This window comes from Melopsittacus undulatus, chromosome 3, assembly GCF_012275295.1.
Source record: "Melopsittacus undulatus isolate bMelUnd1 chromosome 3, bMelUnd1.mat.Z, whole genome shotgun sequence".
NCBI classification, from domain to species: domain Eukaryota; kingdom Metazoa; phylum Chordata; class Aves; order Psittaciformes; family Psittaculidae; genus Melopsittacus; species Melopsittacus undulatus.
Genome location: NC_047529.1, coordinates 93172443 through 93191491, shown reverse-complemented (window position 1 = coordinate 93191491; position 19049 = coordinate 93172443). Strand labels below are relative to the sequence as shown.

At 36.3% G+C, this 19049-nt stretch overlaps 1 protein-coding gene across 4 annotated transcripts in view; it reads left to right on the top strand.

Moving 5' to 3' along the window:
• The window catches only part of RGS7 (regulator of G protein signaling 7), a 246072-nt gene that overhangs the window by 47812 nt on the left and 179211 nt on the right, over window positions 1-19049 (top strand). Inside the window, exon 3 of one of the 4 annotated variants that reach the window (XM_031046228.1) lies at window positions 11511-11541. The exons of the other annotated variants lie outside the window; for them this stretch is intronic. Within the exon in view, the coding sequence (XP_030902088.1) occupies window positions 11511-11541 (31 nt within the window). The remainder of the gene's footprint in view (window positions 1-11510; window positions 11542-19049) is intronic. 4 annotated transcript variants of the gene reach the window in all.

The following is a 19049-nucleotide window of genomic DNA, read 5'->3' as shown; positions in this document are numbered from 1 at the left end:
GCAGCCAATAGATGATGTTTGAAACAGATTTAGTGTCTGTTCCTTAACCCAAACACACACCTTAATGCACAACTGGTCAATTAATTAGAAATACTTTGAACATTGTGGCTGCCTTTTGGGGAAAATGGAAAGGCAGTAGCTCCTTTTTACTTCTTTCTCCCAATATGGGAATGATTATCTGACCTAATGAGATGTTAGAAGCCACAAGACAAGTTCTTTTCAGAAAGTAAATCTTACTGCAATTATCAGGTGAACCTGTTTTTTTTTTTTTTTTGAGTCTCTGTCTTGAAATGAAATGAAGGGATGCTGATAGAAAAGACTGTCAAACCAGCAGTGAATGCAGAGTAGACATCTAAAAGGATAATGTTGCAAATGTTTCAAAATCTGTCTTTAAAACATGGAGCCTAATAGGTGTCTTCTAAAAGTTTCAGTTTGTAAATATTGTTACTGACTTCTGTTACCACTCCTTCCTTCCACCATTCATAGTCCAAATTACTTGGAATGGTACCTCAGATCTAGGCTTGAGCTGTATCAGTTCCTACTACTCAGCAAGAGCAGTTCAAAGAGTATAGGTTACAGACCTTCTAGACCCAATCTGCATCCATCCAGGTCATCAGCTTCCAATAGTGGAAAGATTAATTTTGATGCCTGTATCAAAATTGAAGTCTCTTATTCCTGAATGTAACCAGTGAGGACAGATGTCAAAGATGCAGGGCTTTTCATCCATAAGAAAGTCTGTGGTTTTCACTATTTTTGGTGGGCTTTGTCTTAAGTAGCTAATACCAATTTTAATTACGTTCTAGACAGAGATTCTTTCGACTTTCCTAGAAACACTGAAATATGATGTTTCTAGATTTTAACATCCCTCCTATGTGCTACAGTTGCTCAGTGACATTATCAAGCAGCCAAGGGTTCCTGAGGTTTACAGTCACAGCTCTGCAGTAGGGTGCCAACATCCTTACTAGACTTCCCTAGCATGCCTGACTGTCAGCTTTGCGAAGGAAATTCTGGCATAACTTTCTTTCCAGTACCTGGCAAACCTAGGGTGCGGTGTTCTCTGTTAGACACACCTGGCACACTTTTCCACATCCTACAAACTTCAGTTTTGAATATCCCATGGTCTTAACAGTCTGTTTGGCATATATGCTCTACTCTGGTGAGACCCCACCTGGAGTACTGTGTCCAGGTCTGAAGTCCTCAGTACAGGAAAGATACTGATCTAATTGAGAGAGTCCAGAGGGCAGCTACAGACATGATCAGAGGGGTGAAGCACCTCTCCTGGGGGAAAGGGCTGAGAGAGTTGGGGTTGTTCATGCTGGAGAAGACAAGACTCTGGGGAGACCTTATTGTGGCCTTTCAGTTCTTAAAAGGTGCTTATAAGAAAGATGGGGAGAGACTTTTTAGCAGGACTGTTGTGATAGGACAAGGGGTGATGGTCTTAAACTAAAAGAAGAGATTCAGGCTGGATGTGAGGAATAAATTTTTTACACTGAGGGTGGTAAAACACTGGCACAGGTTGCCCAGAGAGGTGGTGGAACCGCTATCCCTGGAGATATTCAAGGTCAGGTTGGACAAGGCTCAGAGCATCCTGACCTAGATGAAGATGTCCCTGCTCATTGCAGGGGACTTTGACTAGATAACCTTTGAAGGTCCCTTCCAACCCAAACTATCCTATTATTCTATGCCCTACAGCTCCAGACTTCTGTACTTCACTTGCAACTTTTTGTGTTTGATGAGAATTTTGTAGAGCTCAGAATGTGTTGGAGGAAGTCTTCTGGCAGGAGGAGACTTACGTTTGTGTCTTCATTATTCTGCAGGAGACAATAAGGTTTAGAAAATACTCTTTTAAATTATTTTTTTTTTTCCGGATGCCAGGCACCTTTCTAACTTCATTGTTAAAGTTTAAAAAACTAAGAGACTATTCCTGGAGTTGTACAGGAACTGTCTCACAAAAATATCCTAAAAAAAATTGAAACCAAAGTGTGGATTTCCAGAAGCAAAACCAGAATAAAGTACTTGTGAGTATCAATTTCATGCCTGACTACAATTTGTCCTTTGAAAAATTCCTCCTAATAAAAAGGTATTATCTGATTAATGTATGTTTTTGTTAAAATATCAAATGCTAGGAAGCAAAGTCATGCATCTGAAGAAACTCAAATCTGAATAAGAAAGTTATAGCAGAAATAAGTGGGCAATTTTAGGAAAAACAGGAGTTTCTATTTTTGATTCACTCATATCACTCTGACAATGCTTGTTATTATGCATCTAATATGATTATTATGTCTTACAAAGCAGCTACAGTTTTCATGATGTGCCAACAAGTTTTGTGAAAGCAGTCAGTATTACTGAAGGCTGATAATAAATGTTTTATCATAACAAATGTGGACCTTGAAGCAGTAGCATTGTGTATTATGGCAGTTCCACTGGCAGGAAAGTAAAAACTGGCTTTCATAATGATGAAACAACAAAACATGGCAGATCAGGTAATGGACACATTTGGATTTAATTTTTCAGTCAAGCTCATATTGTTATGGAGCAGAATGTCCTGGATCTAGCATCTGTCCTAGAAATTTTTCTGCCTGTGCACCCAAGCAGTCAAAATACACATGCTCATCTGTGTGCATTTGTGGGTGGAGAAAAGCTAGCAAAGAAAGTCTTCAAAGCAATGTCTGCTTTTTTTGTTTTGTTACTGTTATATAAGGGCCAAAATAATATTATGAGATCATCTGAGAATCTTAAATATGCAAATATGGGTTAGTGTTACCTAACTTCTCTTGTTTATTTTCCTGTTCTCACTCAGGAGGGTTCTGTTTGTAGAGCAAAATTCAAGAACCTTAATTCCTAAGTGTTTGTTATAAGGAGCATATTTAGATTCTGTGTATTTCTAATGAGATAATGAAAGTGTGAGTTTGTTCATTTCTGTACCTCAGTGGACCTCATTACTGTTTTTTTTTTATACTTGATTAAATAAAACGTAGAGTTTTCCATAACTTCTGCTTTTACCCGATGTTTCAGTGGGGTTTCTGGCATCACTAGGCAGTCAGGTAATTTATGCTGGTGATATCAAAAGCCAGACAGTAACAATAACATACAGCAGGTGAATTTGATTCATGCAGTTTATTGAATTGCTAATTTGAAATGTTTAATTGTATCTGACTGCTTTGCTGCATCAAAATATGCAACAGGAGGAGTCTTTCAGTATGTCTGGAGAGTACCTATTGCCTTGATAAGAAACTACTTGGAACAGATGGTGTTCACCCAGGAGTGCTACAGGAACTCAAGGGGGAAATAGCTGTGTTGCTGTTGATGATGCATAACTTTTCATTTAAAATTTTCTTGGCACTTATGATTAGAAGATGGCAAATATGATGCCAGTTTTTAGAAAGGAATTTATATGAAATCTGAATGCCTGTAAGTCTTTGGTGTATGAAGCAGCAGAAATTACTTCAGATTAGACTTTGTGAACAAATGGATAAACAAAATTTAGATATGGGAGATAACTTGTAAATGATCGGCATGGCTTTTGTAAAAGGAAGTCTTGCATAACAGTCCTTTTTGGTGTTCTCTGAAGGACTTGGCACCAATTGTTGATGAGGGTGACCTGAATGATGTGTTGTACTTGGACAACCCAATGTCTATTGACAAAATCTCTCAAGAGACTTTTATGAAAACATAACAGACAAGACTTAAAAGAGAACATCTTTCCTTTGATAAATAACCAATGGAAAGTCAAAACCTGAGGATAGCAGCAAATTATTTGGTTTTGTGATGGAGAGAAAGAAGTCTTACATGGATCTATTCTGGGTTCTGAACAATTCAGTATATTTTTTAAGTGAATTGGAAAATGGAATAGCGTAATGACATAGACGATTTATAACTGCAAGTTACTGTGGACGAAACAGGGCTACGGCTGACTGTGAAGAATGGCAGAGGTACCTTAAGACATTGTCTGAATGGGCAACAAAGTGGCAGGTGAAATTCTACTAGATAGATATTAGCCCTGCCTATGGCAGGGGGATTGGAACTAGATGATCTTAAGGTCCTTTCCAACCCTAACTATTCTATGATTCATATACTGAATGATGGCTTCTGAGTTGGTCCTTGCTACACAATAATGAGTTACTATGTAATAAGAACAAATACCTGTTTTTCATTACAGATACAGTCATGAAAATACCAGCCTAATGGTAAGAATCAGCCAAAAAAAAAAGGAAATAAAACGCTAAGAGTCATATAAGAAGAGAATGGAGGGCAAAGCAGAACATCAGTGCAGTGTTACAGAAATCCATGGTTTGTCAGCATTCTGAACATTGTGCACGTTTCTGCCCTAGTCAGAAACAACGTGGAAGAAGTAGAGAAGATGCAAAAAGAGCAAGAATAGCAACAGAACAACTTTCATGTTAGGAAGGTATTGCTTATACATTCCGTAAGATGAAACTGCAATATTTCACCCAGTGTTTATACTCTCTTACAGATAGGAATTTAAGCTACTACTTCCAAAGTGTGTCTAATTTGGTAAAAAGTCCAATAGGAATCTATTTAATATTTTCCAAGCAGCTTTTCAATTTGCAGTTGAATCAGAGCTTAATGACATCAGTTGGACAGCTTCCCATGAACTGCAGTAGACCTGGAATCAGTCATCCCAGAGCAAATGTTAGAATTTGGTGAACACAATTGCATTGGAGTTGTAGCTTATCTACCTTTTCCCATATATGTTATGTATACAGTTTGTGAAACAGGTGATATGTCATCTTGGCCTGGCTAGGGTTTGGGTTCTTACATGACAAAGCTAAATATCCCTTGAATGCTCTCACCCCAAAAATAATTCTTATGCTTGCACCATGTTTTATAAGAGTTAAAAAAAGACTTTCTAAAAGTTTTCATCACTTTTTAGGTTGCTTTTATTATTGCCAATGTGGATGAGATAACATGCATAAGAGAATGTAGTGGTGAAATACATAATGCAGAGCAAGACTGAGAAGATTATTGTTAGTTTTTTATGTAAGAATAGATGCAGCATCTTGAAATGCAGGAAAGAGATATAGTAAACAACATTATGTTACATCAAATCCGTGTTAGTTGCAATAAATGCTTTTGCAAATCTCACCTACTCTGCAGGTTGTTACTTGCAAATAGGGTATTTCCTCAATTTTTCTCTATTATTTGCAACTTGCAAATAATAAATTGAAATTTGCAATTTAAGCTTGTATTTCAGTCACTGGCAGGAGATGTTATTCTTAATAAGTATAAGCAGATGCCTTCTCTTGCTTTTGGCAACTTGAATGTGAGGGAAAAACATTAATTAGTAAATCAGCCTTTTTTTTTTAATCTGCCTGCTGAGGCTCCTTGCCTTAAGTAAGCCCTGTTTGTCACACTTACATGGCCAGCTTTCTGTCCTGAGGACTAATTGGCAAGCTGGATGGACTGTGACATTCAAAAAATATGGAACAGAATTCAAGAAAATAGAATGCAGCCAGAATTTTAGACGCTTCTGTGCATTTACTATGAAGTACTCTCAGTGTTCTTTTTCTACTGTTTACAGCTTCTTCGGGATATGTTGTATTGCAATAAATGCTACAGCTTTTTTTCCATTCTTTCCTTATTCCCACCCTTCCTTCCCCTTCAGAGTAAGCATCTGATTTTAAACCAAAACATTTCTTTTGGAAATGACCTAGTTTTTTGGAGATGGTGGTGTAATGATGGAAAATTAGTTGTGGCTTTAATATACTCATCCTTTAAGGTTGTACTTCATGTGGGGTATTTTCCCCCTTCTTTCCCTGCCCCCTCCTTCTGTTTACTAAATTGTTTTATCATTAACTAAGACTACATCAGTTTAAGAAGTGCCTATGATTTTACACAGTTTTCAGAGGAACTTCTCGAGGAAACTTTACTGACATAGATTCCCCAGATGATCATGTGTTCTCATCTAGTTTTGACATTGTGATTTGAAGCTGACTTTAGTCCATGTAACTGCAGATGAGATGTTATTGGTCTTATAAATAGTCTGATCCCACTGAATCCATTGTGACTAAAGAATTAAACCTTATTTAATATTTACTTAAAATGTAGTATTCCATTTGCCTTAATTGGAATTGTCCTGTCACTGTTTCCTTTGCTGCCCATTTATAGGTTTTATATGTTTACTTTTCTCCTACAGACATTATTTGGCATTAAAACTTATGGTTGTTTGGATTGTGACAGTGCCTGTAAAGCTCAGTCAGGATCTGCACCATTGTGCTGTGCATAACAGAACATGCTGGTTTTTATCTTAGGGAATTGTCTGAAGGTTGCATCCTGGAGATTGCTTATACCAGCAACTGTAGGCTGGACAAACTTTTGACAGTTTTGCTATATACTGTAATCCTGTTATGTTTTTAGTAGCATGTTAGTAACCAAGGAAATACAAGCTCAGAATACTTTGGTTTAATTTTAATGGTGATACTGAGGTCAAGTTTAATTCTTGGTACAGTAGATTAGACTTGGAAAATAAAAAAGGTATTCTTTGTCCTTTTAGAAAACAACCACCAGACAAGCCATGAATGGAGATGTGATAATTTGCTCAACTGGGGCATGGACATTTAGTCACTTATTCTGCCTCTGAGTTTGGACTGGCTTTTTTCAGAATACTTCTAGTAAATGCAGTGAGACAAATCTCCATTTACAGTACGGTTGCAAGTTGATGTAGCGATTGGCATAAAGCTTGCTAGTAGAAGTACTGTTCGCATTTTCATAGTCTGTCGACATGTTTTGTTAAAGTATAATCAATCCTTTTTATCCACAGATGCTGGTGCATTGAGTATTTCTAGTAATTAGGGAACAAGTCTTTAGATTTGCCTCATCAGTGTCAAATAAAATTCAGTACCTATTGAGCTTTTAACATTATATCTGTAAAACCTGCAATTGATGGGTTTTAGCAAATATATGGGATTTACTGTGGTTCTAAAAATTTAGTAATTTGATCCTGGAATTTAGTAATTTGATCCTGGTTTAGAGTCAGTTATGAATAGTTATCCTGAATGATATTTGCATAACATTTAAAGCAGAGGTGGGATGTTGACAAGAAGGACAAAATTTGGTGCTTAGTAAAGTGATGGTTTTTCAGTTATAAATAAAGGATGTGCTAGTATAGTTAATGTCTGCAAAATTTTATTTGTGGAACTGTTATTTAACTGGCTTTTATGCCTTATTGCTTTGAAAATTAGCATCATTAACACAAATTGTATCAACATACCTACTAAGACTGCATTATTTAGAAGGGATAACTTATATCTTAACCTGTATTTATGTTTTTTTTGAGAGAAGAGGTACATGAAAGGAACTAGCTCAAATTAAACAGAATTAAATGTGGACAGAATCTGAGAAGCTTCCTTAAAATTATATCTCCTCAAAATAGTTTTTTAAAGCATTATGTGGACTCCTGTCTTATCTCATATACCCATGTGCTTCAGCATATGATATACTGGTGATTCAACAAAGCTTTTGATCACCATATTTGTCTTTATGCCCTATTCTGTGCTTACATGTCTCCAAGTTGTGCATGTAGCTTTGTTTATTAACTCCTTTTGAACTTCACACTACAGCGTTGTCAGTAACAGAGAGTGTAGCTAAGACTGCTACAGATTTGTGGACACAGATTTTAAAATTTCCTTGGCTATTTAAGGTGTGCTGTTTTCCAGGATTTTGCCATCCTTTGTCGTATTCTAGTTTTTATATTTTTTTCTTCAGGCAATTTTCAGTATGTTCTTGCAGCACTGCAATGGAAAGGTTTTGGGATGTATTCTGTGAGATAATGTAGCTGACTTCAGTTTAACCTGGATGACAGATTTAGGTGTATTAATAGTAAGTGAATATCTTGCATATGTAATGTTTGAATTCTCCACATATTCATGGGGGGTTTTGTGTGGCATTTCTACTTACAGTAATTGGAAAATATGGTGGCATATTTATCCAAGGTCCTAAGTTCTTCTCAGATAATATTAAATTCAAGGTGTGTACAGTAAAACAGAATCAGCTTCATTTTTTCCTCATCTGTGGACTTTGAACTGTACACATTTTTAAATGTAATGGAACTTGGCAAAATCCACCCCAGTCCATGGAAACAGCCGCTGACAGTTTCAGTGGCTTTTTGATCATCACACCTCTTAAATCTCGTGTGTGAGGTATGTGCAGTTGAATATTACATACAGAGGTTGTACATCTGTCTGTGATGCATTTTGCTTTCTTATCTCGAATGTCCATAGAAAGCACGAAGTCCAAATCTTTGAGGCTTGATGTGTGTATTTAAACAGGAGTTTAACCTAGTTGAAGCCAGTGGGGCTATTGCTAGGATTAAGAATGATGATGTATGAAATCATCATGACATTTGTATAAAATTAATATAAAAGCATTTAGTAATATGTTTATAGACTTTGCTTGTTTAATGCCATAAAAGCTTTACTGTAGGAAAAAACCATAATCTCTGTTCTAGTGTTCTTTACCAACTACTAAAATTAGAAAGGCTTAGATTATGGAATGTATTTTATCCATAAGTTTGATTACAGTTCTTAATTAATTGAAAGAAGAGGTAGTATATTAGTTAATTTGTATTCTTGTTCTTCGGAAAGGTTACAGATGGGAAATGTTTGACGCTGATCTATTCCTTCTATTTTATCCCTTTCCCCTTTAATGCACAGTGTGTTCTCTATGTTATGCATGAAATCTCTTATTAATTCCTTCATTAACCGCTAAAGTTATTAACTGCCATAAACAGGGCAGTCTTGGGTAAACTGAAGTTCATTCCTTCAGATGCCTCCATATTTGGGGGGAAGTTACAAAGCTGTGAAAGTCTTGTGGTGATCCAGAGCAGGGTATGGATGAGGAAAATCCTCTGTGCAGTTTTCTAGGAAGACTTTTTATAGAAGAATGAGAAGATTATATTTATTTAAAACATGTTCAAAAGACTGATACAGCAAAGTCTTACATTCTCTCAGAGATTACCTTGAATGCTTCTGTAGAGTTTCAGTATGTTCTAAGTGGAAATTATATTTAGTAATTTAGCATTTTCAGCGTCATTTAGAACATTAATAAATTTGGAAACTGTAGCAATTGCTTCCCAGAAATTGAAAAATTACTCTTTCGGTTGAGGATTCCAAGTACATAATGTTCTGAGACTGAATATCGGTATTTACTGCTGATAAATCCCATAAAAGGCAAATTCAGTGGACAAGGGAGAGGAATAATGACATGGCAGTGCTAGAGCTAAATGACTTAATGAAAATAATTTTTCAAGAGGACCTTGGTGCAGTTTGAAAATTTAAATTTGTTTGAACAATAGAATACCAGAAATGGTATCAGACTTCTCTTTCTTCAAGATCTTTTTGCCACAGGCAGATGGCATGTAATGACTACAACGGCAGTGACTGCTTTTTTTTTGAGACAGTTTATTCAGAAATGATACAGGATTTTGTTTATACTGTTTCACGTTGTTGCCTGGAAATCTGAAATGAAGTCAATGGTTGATTGGAATGGCTTTCCATTTTTAAACCTTTCTTCTGCATTCAGTGTTTACGTGTTTTGAGGGTGGTTTTGTCTTTGAAAAGTGTAGCACTTTGCTTTCGTCGTCGCTGGATTTGGTGATACTGATTTAGATTTCTTTTGGGGAGAGGGAGGGGTGTATACTTAATTCTGATCTTTGAAGGGCTTTCTGTGAGTTCTAAATCATCCCCAAATGGTGTCTCTCTTTTCTCCATCATACTTTGAAAATAACATGAACGGATATAGTAGAGTCCTCTGGAGGAAGATTCCAGACAGATTCCCAGCTTGACAAAGTATGATTCTTCCTTGAATGTTTAGTATAGTCAGATATTTTCCTTCAGAAATTTTATCATTATTTCAATACCTGTTTATGAGATTCTATGGTGTCACAAAAATGGATCCCTCCCAAAAGTGTGCAAGGTCAAATATAATCCTAGGCCACCCTGATATATTTTGTTGTGAAACTCTTTCTCTCAGAAGGCTTTGTGGACTCTTGATGCTCTTGTTCCAGTGCTTAACTGTGCTTTCCTAACCCTTCTTGTTTTATACCTAGTTCATTCCTGACCTGTTACTCTGAAAATTAAAGCACAGTTGCACGGGCAGCATCAAAAGCTTTCTTAAGCATGGTATCTATTATTTCGCCCTTTTTAAGAGCTCATGTAAGAGAAAATGAGGGTGCATGGATTAGTTTAATTGTTGGAGGCTGGTGTGTGCTGTCTTCCCACAAACCTCATACTGAACATCATATTATCTTGTGTGTACTCTCTAAAGCTGTTGAGCATTGCCCACTGTTTCCCTGAGTGCCAAAATCTGGCTGTCTATCCTGTAAGTTTGTCTATAGGTTGCTCTCTCTGACTTTAAAGCAAAGTATTATGTTTGCATTTCACAGATCTTTTGGGATTTCATCAGTCTCTCTTGAAGTTCAAAGATATTGCTTTATCTGTCTCTTAAAATATTCTAGATGAATTAGTCCTGCTGAATGAAATATAGTTAACCTCTCTAAATATATTTAGCTTCCTCTTTCTGATGTGTGTTTCTGCAGACAACAGTTGTTATGTTCTTCATCATGTGGAAATGAGTACATTTGAACAAAGGCCAGGTACAGACTCAGAGCAGTATAGTGCTTGCCCCTTGGCCTGCAGCACACCAACAATTGTTTCAGCTGATGCTCTTCACCCAGACTGGAGATCTGTGAGGTGTAACAGAATGGCTCAAAATCATGTACGTTATGGAATTAGATAAAGTAATTTGTTTTAACTGTCTCTGGGAGTGTTTAACACCCTGTGCAAGACAGCAAGACAGTTATCTTGCACTGGAATAAGAAAAAATATATAGGGCAGACTTTAATCCCAGTTGATTTGGATTAAATCAGATATTTGTCTTCTAAGTAGCCCTATACAATTATGAGGCTATAGGACCAATACTCTAAAGCTTAAAATAAGTAAGTAACTAAAAGCCTGCCTGCTCAATTTTTGTCCTGAGTGCTGCTGCTGCTTCAGTCCCAGAATCAGATGGTTGGATTTTTTTTGAAGCAATTAGCTGTGAAATAGTTAATAAATAATTGGTATTTATTTGTCTCAGGCATTGTGACGCCCAGAAAATGGGGAAAAGCATTTCACAGTCCTCAGGGTTTGGACCTGTATTTAGAGACAAATCCTAAACCAATTTAGTCATGCAAGTAGGTTAATGAGTTTAATTCTTGAGTTTACAGTTACTCTTTCTGGATGTTCATTTTGTGACTATATAGGTAGCAACATCTGTTCATGTTTTTCATAAACATAGGTTCTGTAGTCATTAAGACATCTAACCCTGAAACAGGTCCTAAACCTGAAACTGGCAGGTGGTGCTGACTCTGACATTCTGCATGTTCAAATGTTATCTGTTATTTGGTCTAAATTGCTATCTCTTGCTAAAAATCCATGGTTAATCTAAAACATTAAAATCCTCTGCAGTTTTATTCCCTTATCTCAGAAAGGTTATATTTAGAACTAAGAGAGGTTCAAAGATAGATGGCAAGTATGCTTAAAGGTATGGAATGAATTACTTGCTATCAGCCCATTGTTAAATTTTGTGAAGCTGTTTTCTACTTCTTTGTCATGATGAGAATTTGTGCTCATGAATTACAGAACAGTAGAATTTATTGGTTATAGCAGGTACAGATCAAATGCTAGCATTTTGTTTCCATTGTTCAGATTGCACTGGCAAAGTGTATATTTAGAAGCAGTAATCTTTCCTCTGGGGTAAGTCTTGACTTTCTCTTGGCCTCAGATAAGAAATAGTAGCCCTTTCATTTCCTTGTGCTGTTCAGTGTGGAAACAAACTTAATTATAGAGACAGTGTTCAAAATATAATTTCTAGAATGCTGGTGTTAAAATAAAAATCTATTGTACCCATCTGCCTAGAATGCTTATTGCAGAACGGGAAAAATTTCAGAGTAAGCTCTCATCTACTGCAGTATCTTCTGCTGGAAACACACTTTCAGTTACTGACTGGAGTAATGTGATCTGAAAGTATCAGGATTTTTTTCCTTTGTCTAAAATGACCCAACAAAATAAATTACCATTTCTTATGGATTGGATTCAGGAAGATTCATTCATTGTTTTGCTTGAAGAACTTTACAAGTCAACAGAGATTAAGAATAAGCAGTACTTATGCAGTTCCTTTAGCAGGATAAAACTGTAGTATATCATACTACTCATCTACTGATATACTACCATATCATACTGCTTATAGGTGCATATTTTATTTTAAAATCCGTAAGTAGCAACACACAGCTTTTATAATAAAGAAATAGCAGATGAAATAATTTTATAGACAGAATTTGAAATAGTGTGTATTTTCATGCATGAAATGCAAAGATTCAGTGTCAGTGGCATGGTTCATGAAGCATTATGTAGGAAGAAAATCATATTCTTGAGCTAAGAAAAGTGTGAAAATGCCTTAGGCTGTGCTTATCCTGGGGAAAATGCCACATGTAAAAATCACGGTAGTAAGCATATTTGATCATGTGTTAAAATTGTTCTCTATTTCGTGTATTAGTTCAAAAATACAGTTGATTCATCTAGGCTGTTTCCATATGAAACTATTATTTGAATAATACTTTTGTACTCAGCCTTGGAGAGCAATAGGGGTTGTGAAGAAACCCTTAAGCCAAAGACCATGCCCACGAGAACATGGGTAGGGTGAGCATATCAAGTGGCTTTGTCACTGCTGCATCTGTTCCTATGCTGTCTATAGTCAGGCCCCCTGACTTGTCCTGTCAAGGTATAAAGTGGTAGTATAGTACACTTGTGTCTGCCTAGATGGTTCAGTCAGCTGTATTACTCCAAGGAGGGCTTCTATGTGTTTTGCATCCATAAGCAAGTGTTTTCAGCTTGAATAAAACTTGTATTCTAGATGAGCTTGTCAGTGGTACAGTGACCCAGTCCTCACAATCAAAGTCTCAACACACCTCATCATACTGAATGGTTATAACAATTAATATTTGATCTAAGGATCAAATGAAGAAGAATGTTTCCTAAAAACCTGCTTATAGAATAGTCTAGAAGCCAGTGTTGTAAAGCCAAAGTGGTGTGAACAAGCATCCTGGTCTTTTAAGCTAAAAGTGTCAAGTCTTCTTTGTTTTGGTAAATCTTTCCAATCTTTCAGTTTCTATCTTTCTATTTATTGATAACTTTTTCCTCTAATAGGAGACTCTACAAAAGAAAAAGTAATTTTCAGACTTTATTTCCAAATTTGTCCTGGTTTCAGCTGTAACAATTATTTTTCTTCTTAGTAGTCTGTGCAGTGCTGTGTTTTGGATTTAGTTTGAGAACAATGCTGATAACACACCAATGCTTTAGTTGTTGCTGAGTAGCACTTATTCTGGTCACAAAGTTTTCAGTCTCTCATGCTCTGCCAGTGAGGAGGGGTACAAGAAGCTGGGAGGGAGCAGAGCCAGGACATCTGACCCAAACTAGCCAAAGGGGTATTCCATACCACAGCACATCATGCCCAGTATATAAACTGGGGGGAATCACCTGGAAGGCGCCAATAACTGTTTGGTCTGGGCTGGGCATTAGTCAGCGGATGGTGAGGCATTGTGTATCATTTGCGTTTTCTGAGCCTTCATTTCTTCTCTTATTGTTTCCAATTATTATCATTATTGTTGTTGTTGGTATTCTTTCTATTATTGTTATATTTTACTTTATTTTAGTTGTTAAACCCTTCTTAACTTGGGTTTTACATTCTTTTGATTCTCCTCCCCATTCTGCTTGGGAGGAAGGGGTGTGAGCAAACTGCTGTGTGGTACTGAGTTACTGGCTGGATCTAAACCACAACAGCAATGCTAGGTTTGTAAAGCTGCCAATGAGCAGGAGGTTGACATTCATTCTCATTGCAGTTAAATGTAAATGCACATAGGGTGACCAGGAAAACCAAGAATTCTGTCCTGCTGTACTTAATAAAAAGCCTACCAGTCATGTATCCTTATACTACAAGTGGTCTTTAAGGCCTAAAGCATGTAGCAGGAGATAGAAAGTTAAATGTAATTTAAGTGATTTGGTAGAAAAGACTGTAAACCAGTTGTTTGATGTGATTGCAAATGCTGGAATACGTTAGCTGTGGAAACCTTTTTCCCACTTCTTAGTGGAAGCAGTGCTGTTTTGCTGGACTTAGTATGACTGCCTATGTTAGTTGTTAAAATCTGTTGATAATGAAGAACTGCTTGCTGTGTAGGTGTATCTAAAGTGCTAGAGGCTGTGTGCTGTCACTGTAGATTCAGAACATTTGGAAATAGAAGCCAGGTGGTGAGAACTTAATGTTAGATCTCTGAGGATACAGCCTGCAAATCTTTCATCCCTACCTAAGGGTTATTTAAGGCTTAACTAAAACCTAGAAATAAAATTTTGTTGGATGTGAAATCATGTGGCAGGGAAATGAATGCTCAAAATACTTAACAAATTCTATGCTGGAATTCTTTTTCAAAGTGGTGTTGGTACAATGAGCAGGTAAATATTTCATGGCAATTTATCAGTCAAAAAGAGAATTAAATTAGATTTAAATTAAATTAAATTAGTGGCTTTAAGAATTGCCTCCATCTTCCTGATTGTAATGAGGAAAACAAAAGTGAACAGTTTAGGATAGATTTAGAAAGTATGTGAACTAGTTCAGTAGGGTTTATATTATTAGGGCCACTTATATTGTCTGATGTGTAAAACTGCTTTTGAAGTAAGTGCTGTAGAAGAGTTGGCTATTGCTAAATTGAGCCCTTGTTCTTTAGGCAATTTAATGCCTCCCATTTTGAGTATAAGGAATTTATCTAATAACATTATCTTAAAAGATTATGTTTGAAAGGAAATATAATTTACACACAAATACTTAACTTTCCTAACAGATGTTTGGAGGAAAAAGATACTAGCTACGTGACAGAATAATTTGTACAATACTAATTGGAGGCTTGATTTTGCCAAGCAGATGAAAAGATGATCAGAAAATGTGGAGAAAGCTGGATCTGAGGGACAGCTGTGCTCAGATGTTCGAAGAATGCTCACAGATGTGGATTTATGAAATCCGGTTTTATGGCAGCAAACCAGAGATGCCATGACTCATACAAATTGAGAGCTGCTTTACTTATTCATCACTTTAACAGTTTTCTTTGACATGTGCATTAGTTAACAGAGACATGCACTATATCTGGTTACAGTGAGTTATTGCAGATTTTCTGCTGTCTATTTTGCTATAGAAATGCAATACAAATGTGGGTTACTTGGATAAATTTTAAATATCTGTAGAATATAAAAAAGGTCTTTATGAGTAGTTACTTTTCATAATGCATTACAAATATTTTTTCAGTTTCAAGCACCAGTTTGGAAAATACACTAGTAGTATATATTCACATTTTCTATCTGAATATTTAGATAATCCATGATTATAGAACCAGTTGCAGTTGACTTGTTAAAAATATCTCATAAATTTCATTATGGTTTATATATGTCTTTATTCATGCTTTCAGTTACATTGAAAAGTACATGAAAATAATAAAATTATAGAGTGTTGGAAAGACCCTTAAGATCATCGAGTGCAACTGCTAACCTAACACTACCAAGTCCACCACTAAACCCATTTCCCTGGGCAGCATGGTTTTACATATATATACATATAAACATTATATGAAAGTAAGAGTTCTATTTACCTGAGATGATTTAGAGTCTGTAAGCTTCCACTTAAATTTGAAGGTGTTTCAGTCTTAGTTTCTTTTTCCTGTTCATTTGGATAGTCAATTATGTAGGGAAGTTACACATACTATTGCTGTTGGGAGTCAACAGTAATACTTAAAATTTCAGTAAAAAAACAATTGAGCAGGGAAGGAACACATCCCCAAACTTTGAATGGCATGGGATATTGAATCAAGTATTGATACTCACAGAGACTTTGTGATAGTAAATTAGTCTTTTTTCACTAATCTTACAAACAGCATTATCTCAATGAAACAGAACTGTTTTTATTGAGCACTGGTTAAGTTCCAGTAAGCATTTTGGTTGCTTTTATAGTTCTTGACTTTTCAAGTAGTAACTTTTTTATGTTTTGACTCTATTTCTTTGTTCAGAATTACTTGTGTATAATGTGTATACATCTGTGTGTATTTTACTGCCATTTACTGTATTGTCCTATTTTATTCAGGATCCTTGTGAAGATTATATTAAGGTTTTACCTTTCAGAATAGGAGCTATATTCATGTGTATAATCTTAGTGTCAGAAATTAAGGTACTCATAAAGAGAAGTAAGCCAAAAATATAAATCTCTCTTTTATACTAATTAATTCATTTAATGTCTTCAAATAATTCTTTTGTAGATCCTAAAAAATACAGTCTGTACTTAAATGGACAAGAACTAGTAAGGTGGAGTCTTATTTATTATGACAGATTAAGGTTAGAATGAGTTCTTGGTAAATGCTTTTCATCAAATGTATGTTGTGGTCATGTTTTTAAGACTTGAGATGGAAGTATGTATATAAAATATGATAATACCATCAGAACCATTCAGAAACAATATGTGGTTTCCAAATAGTTTGGAATAGATTGATTTTTATCCCCTCCACCCCCTACTTTGAAGTCCCTTTTGCTTGCTTCCTTTAAAAACAATTTTGAAAGTTTGAGTCATACTTTAAGCAAATGGTGGAGTTCTCTGGAAAACTGAATTTGAGTTGGTTTCTCTCTCCATATGAGATTCCTTCGATTTTAGCTTGTGGCAGGTTCAAAGAAGAACAGACATTTTTTGAATGCACATGAGAATTCCTTCACTAGGACTAGGAAATATGAATGTCATCTCAGCCATTACTTTTGAACATAAAAGCTTGGACCTGTAAATGGAATAGGGACCATTTCAATTCCCAAGAGCAATTTAGTCTGAGAGTATAGATTCATTCACTTTAATGCCTGGGATATTCTCAGGTTATAACTTCTTCTGGAGCTGAAATAGTTCTGTGTAGCCAGTGGTTGTCCCGATGAGAGTTCACCGTTTTGTACCTCTTCACATGGCTCCCACATAAACGCCTGTTGTGCAGCTGTCTGCCAAAATTGTTGCTGTTCCTCTTGTCAGCAGTGAGCTGCTTGCCAGCCTTCTTTCTACAGCCAGCTCTCATCCTGCTGCCCTTACTGCCGCCTCTCTCCTTAATATGGCTTCTGACTTCATGCTAATCAGTTTCTTTTAATGGGCAGTGCTGGACCTCAGCTGTCCTGTGGCAGAGGGTGGATGCAGCGCTTTGTAATGAGTTTCATTAAAGAAAAACAGAAGTTGTATCAGTGCATGCATGCATTCATTAGAGGCTTGCAGCAGACATTTTAAATATGGCTGAGCTTCACAATTTGATTGTACATCTAGTTCCTTAGTCTTGGACTGTATTGTATATGTCTGAAATCTAACTATCTTCAAACTCTAATATAGCTAGGGTTTACATTTGATTGTGGTGCCAGTGAATTCTGAAAAAAAGAACAGCTCTTATCTTATTTACATGTACTTGTATTTTAGCTAAAAGCTAAACAGTATGAGTTGCTTCTATTTCTAAAATTATTACAGTGTTCAAGATTTAATAAATTACTCTCCTGGCATTTTGCCTCAGAGAAACACAGCTTAAGAATAGTATTTTGTAGATATATATATATTTTTTTGTTACTAATATTGAACTCAGACTTTTCTGATCTTCTCTCTGCCCATGCAAAAGGGCAGAGAGAGTTCTGTTTAGCTTGTTCTTAACAGCTGTAAGGGACTGAACTTTTTATTTCCAAGCAGTATGTTTATTAACACATTCTCTTCAAACTTGGGAGCCATAAGAAAAAACCCTGTCAGAGCTGCCAACCTCCAGCCTTGTCCAAGTGTCATCTCCGTGTATTAATCTTACTGATGAGAAAATTTTCTTTAATGCCTGGAGCATCCTGGGTACTGAGTGACCAGCCCAAGGAAAGAATAATAGCTAAGCTATGCTTTTTTCTCAAATGAGTCTCTGCCTCTAGCCACTGGTTATTCTAAAGGAGAATTTAATGGTTAGGAACTTTACAGTTAGGTAGAATGAGCTGAAATTTGCCCTGAGATCTGGAAGCTAAGGCTAGAAGGGGCACAAAACTGTCAAATGCATATTAACTTCATAAACTTGATGTCTTTGGAAAACCAGCTATAACCTCTCTCCCTTACTGACAAAGCTAATAGGAAGTAGCAGTGTAAATCAGTTCCTCCACTCTCCCTCAGGTCTGAAATGGCACTTCTGTTCTCTGCTACCAGTGAAGTCTCTAATGGTTTCCCACTAGCCAAAGTGCAGAACTAGGATATACCTTGCTCTCTAAAGCTAGCATTCACTTCAAAAATTAAGCTGTGTTCTTTGTAATAATTGCTGTTACTTAGCTCCCATGACTCATCCTTCTTTCATCACTGTCTGCAGAGCTATAGGCCACCATTCTTGATTCTGTTCTTCAGTGATAAAGTCACAGAATAATTTTATTTGTGACATGACTTTAGCTACAATTACTACGGCAAATTGATAATCTGTTTTTCTGTTTCAGACTAAATCATCTTCTGTCAAAGCTAAATATTTGCCTAACTTACATATTCAGCTGCAAGTTTAACTAGCAAACAATTTGTCTTCTCAAGCTTTTTGGTTTTATTCCTTGGCTGTTGGAGACCTCAGGCTGAAAAATACAAGCATCTTCAGTTCAGAATCAGTGACTCTGCCCATTTCTTCTTGCTTCTTGCCCAACATTTCTTTTGTTACTTTTCATCTCCAGCCATGCAGCATTAATCCAGACTTTGCTTAATTTTTTCCTTTACTGAAGTACTTTCCCCTCTGTTTTGTGAAAGTGCAAGTTAGTCCAACTCATACCTTTCAAATTCTTTCTTTATTCTGCCTGTTGTTTTCACTGTGCCTGTTTCTTTATTTGCCTTTCACAGACTAAGTTCCTCAAATGCTTCACATTCATAAACCCTTTTTTCTCCAAACTTTGAGATACTTTAGATTGTGGTCCATCATTCACAGCAAGGTGTTGTTTCATTCCTCTGGCTGGTTAACA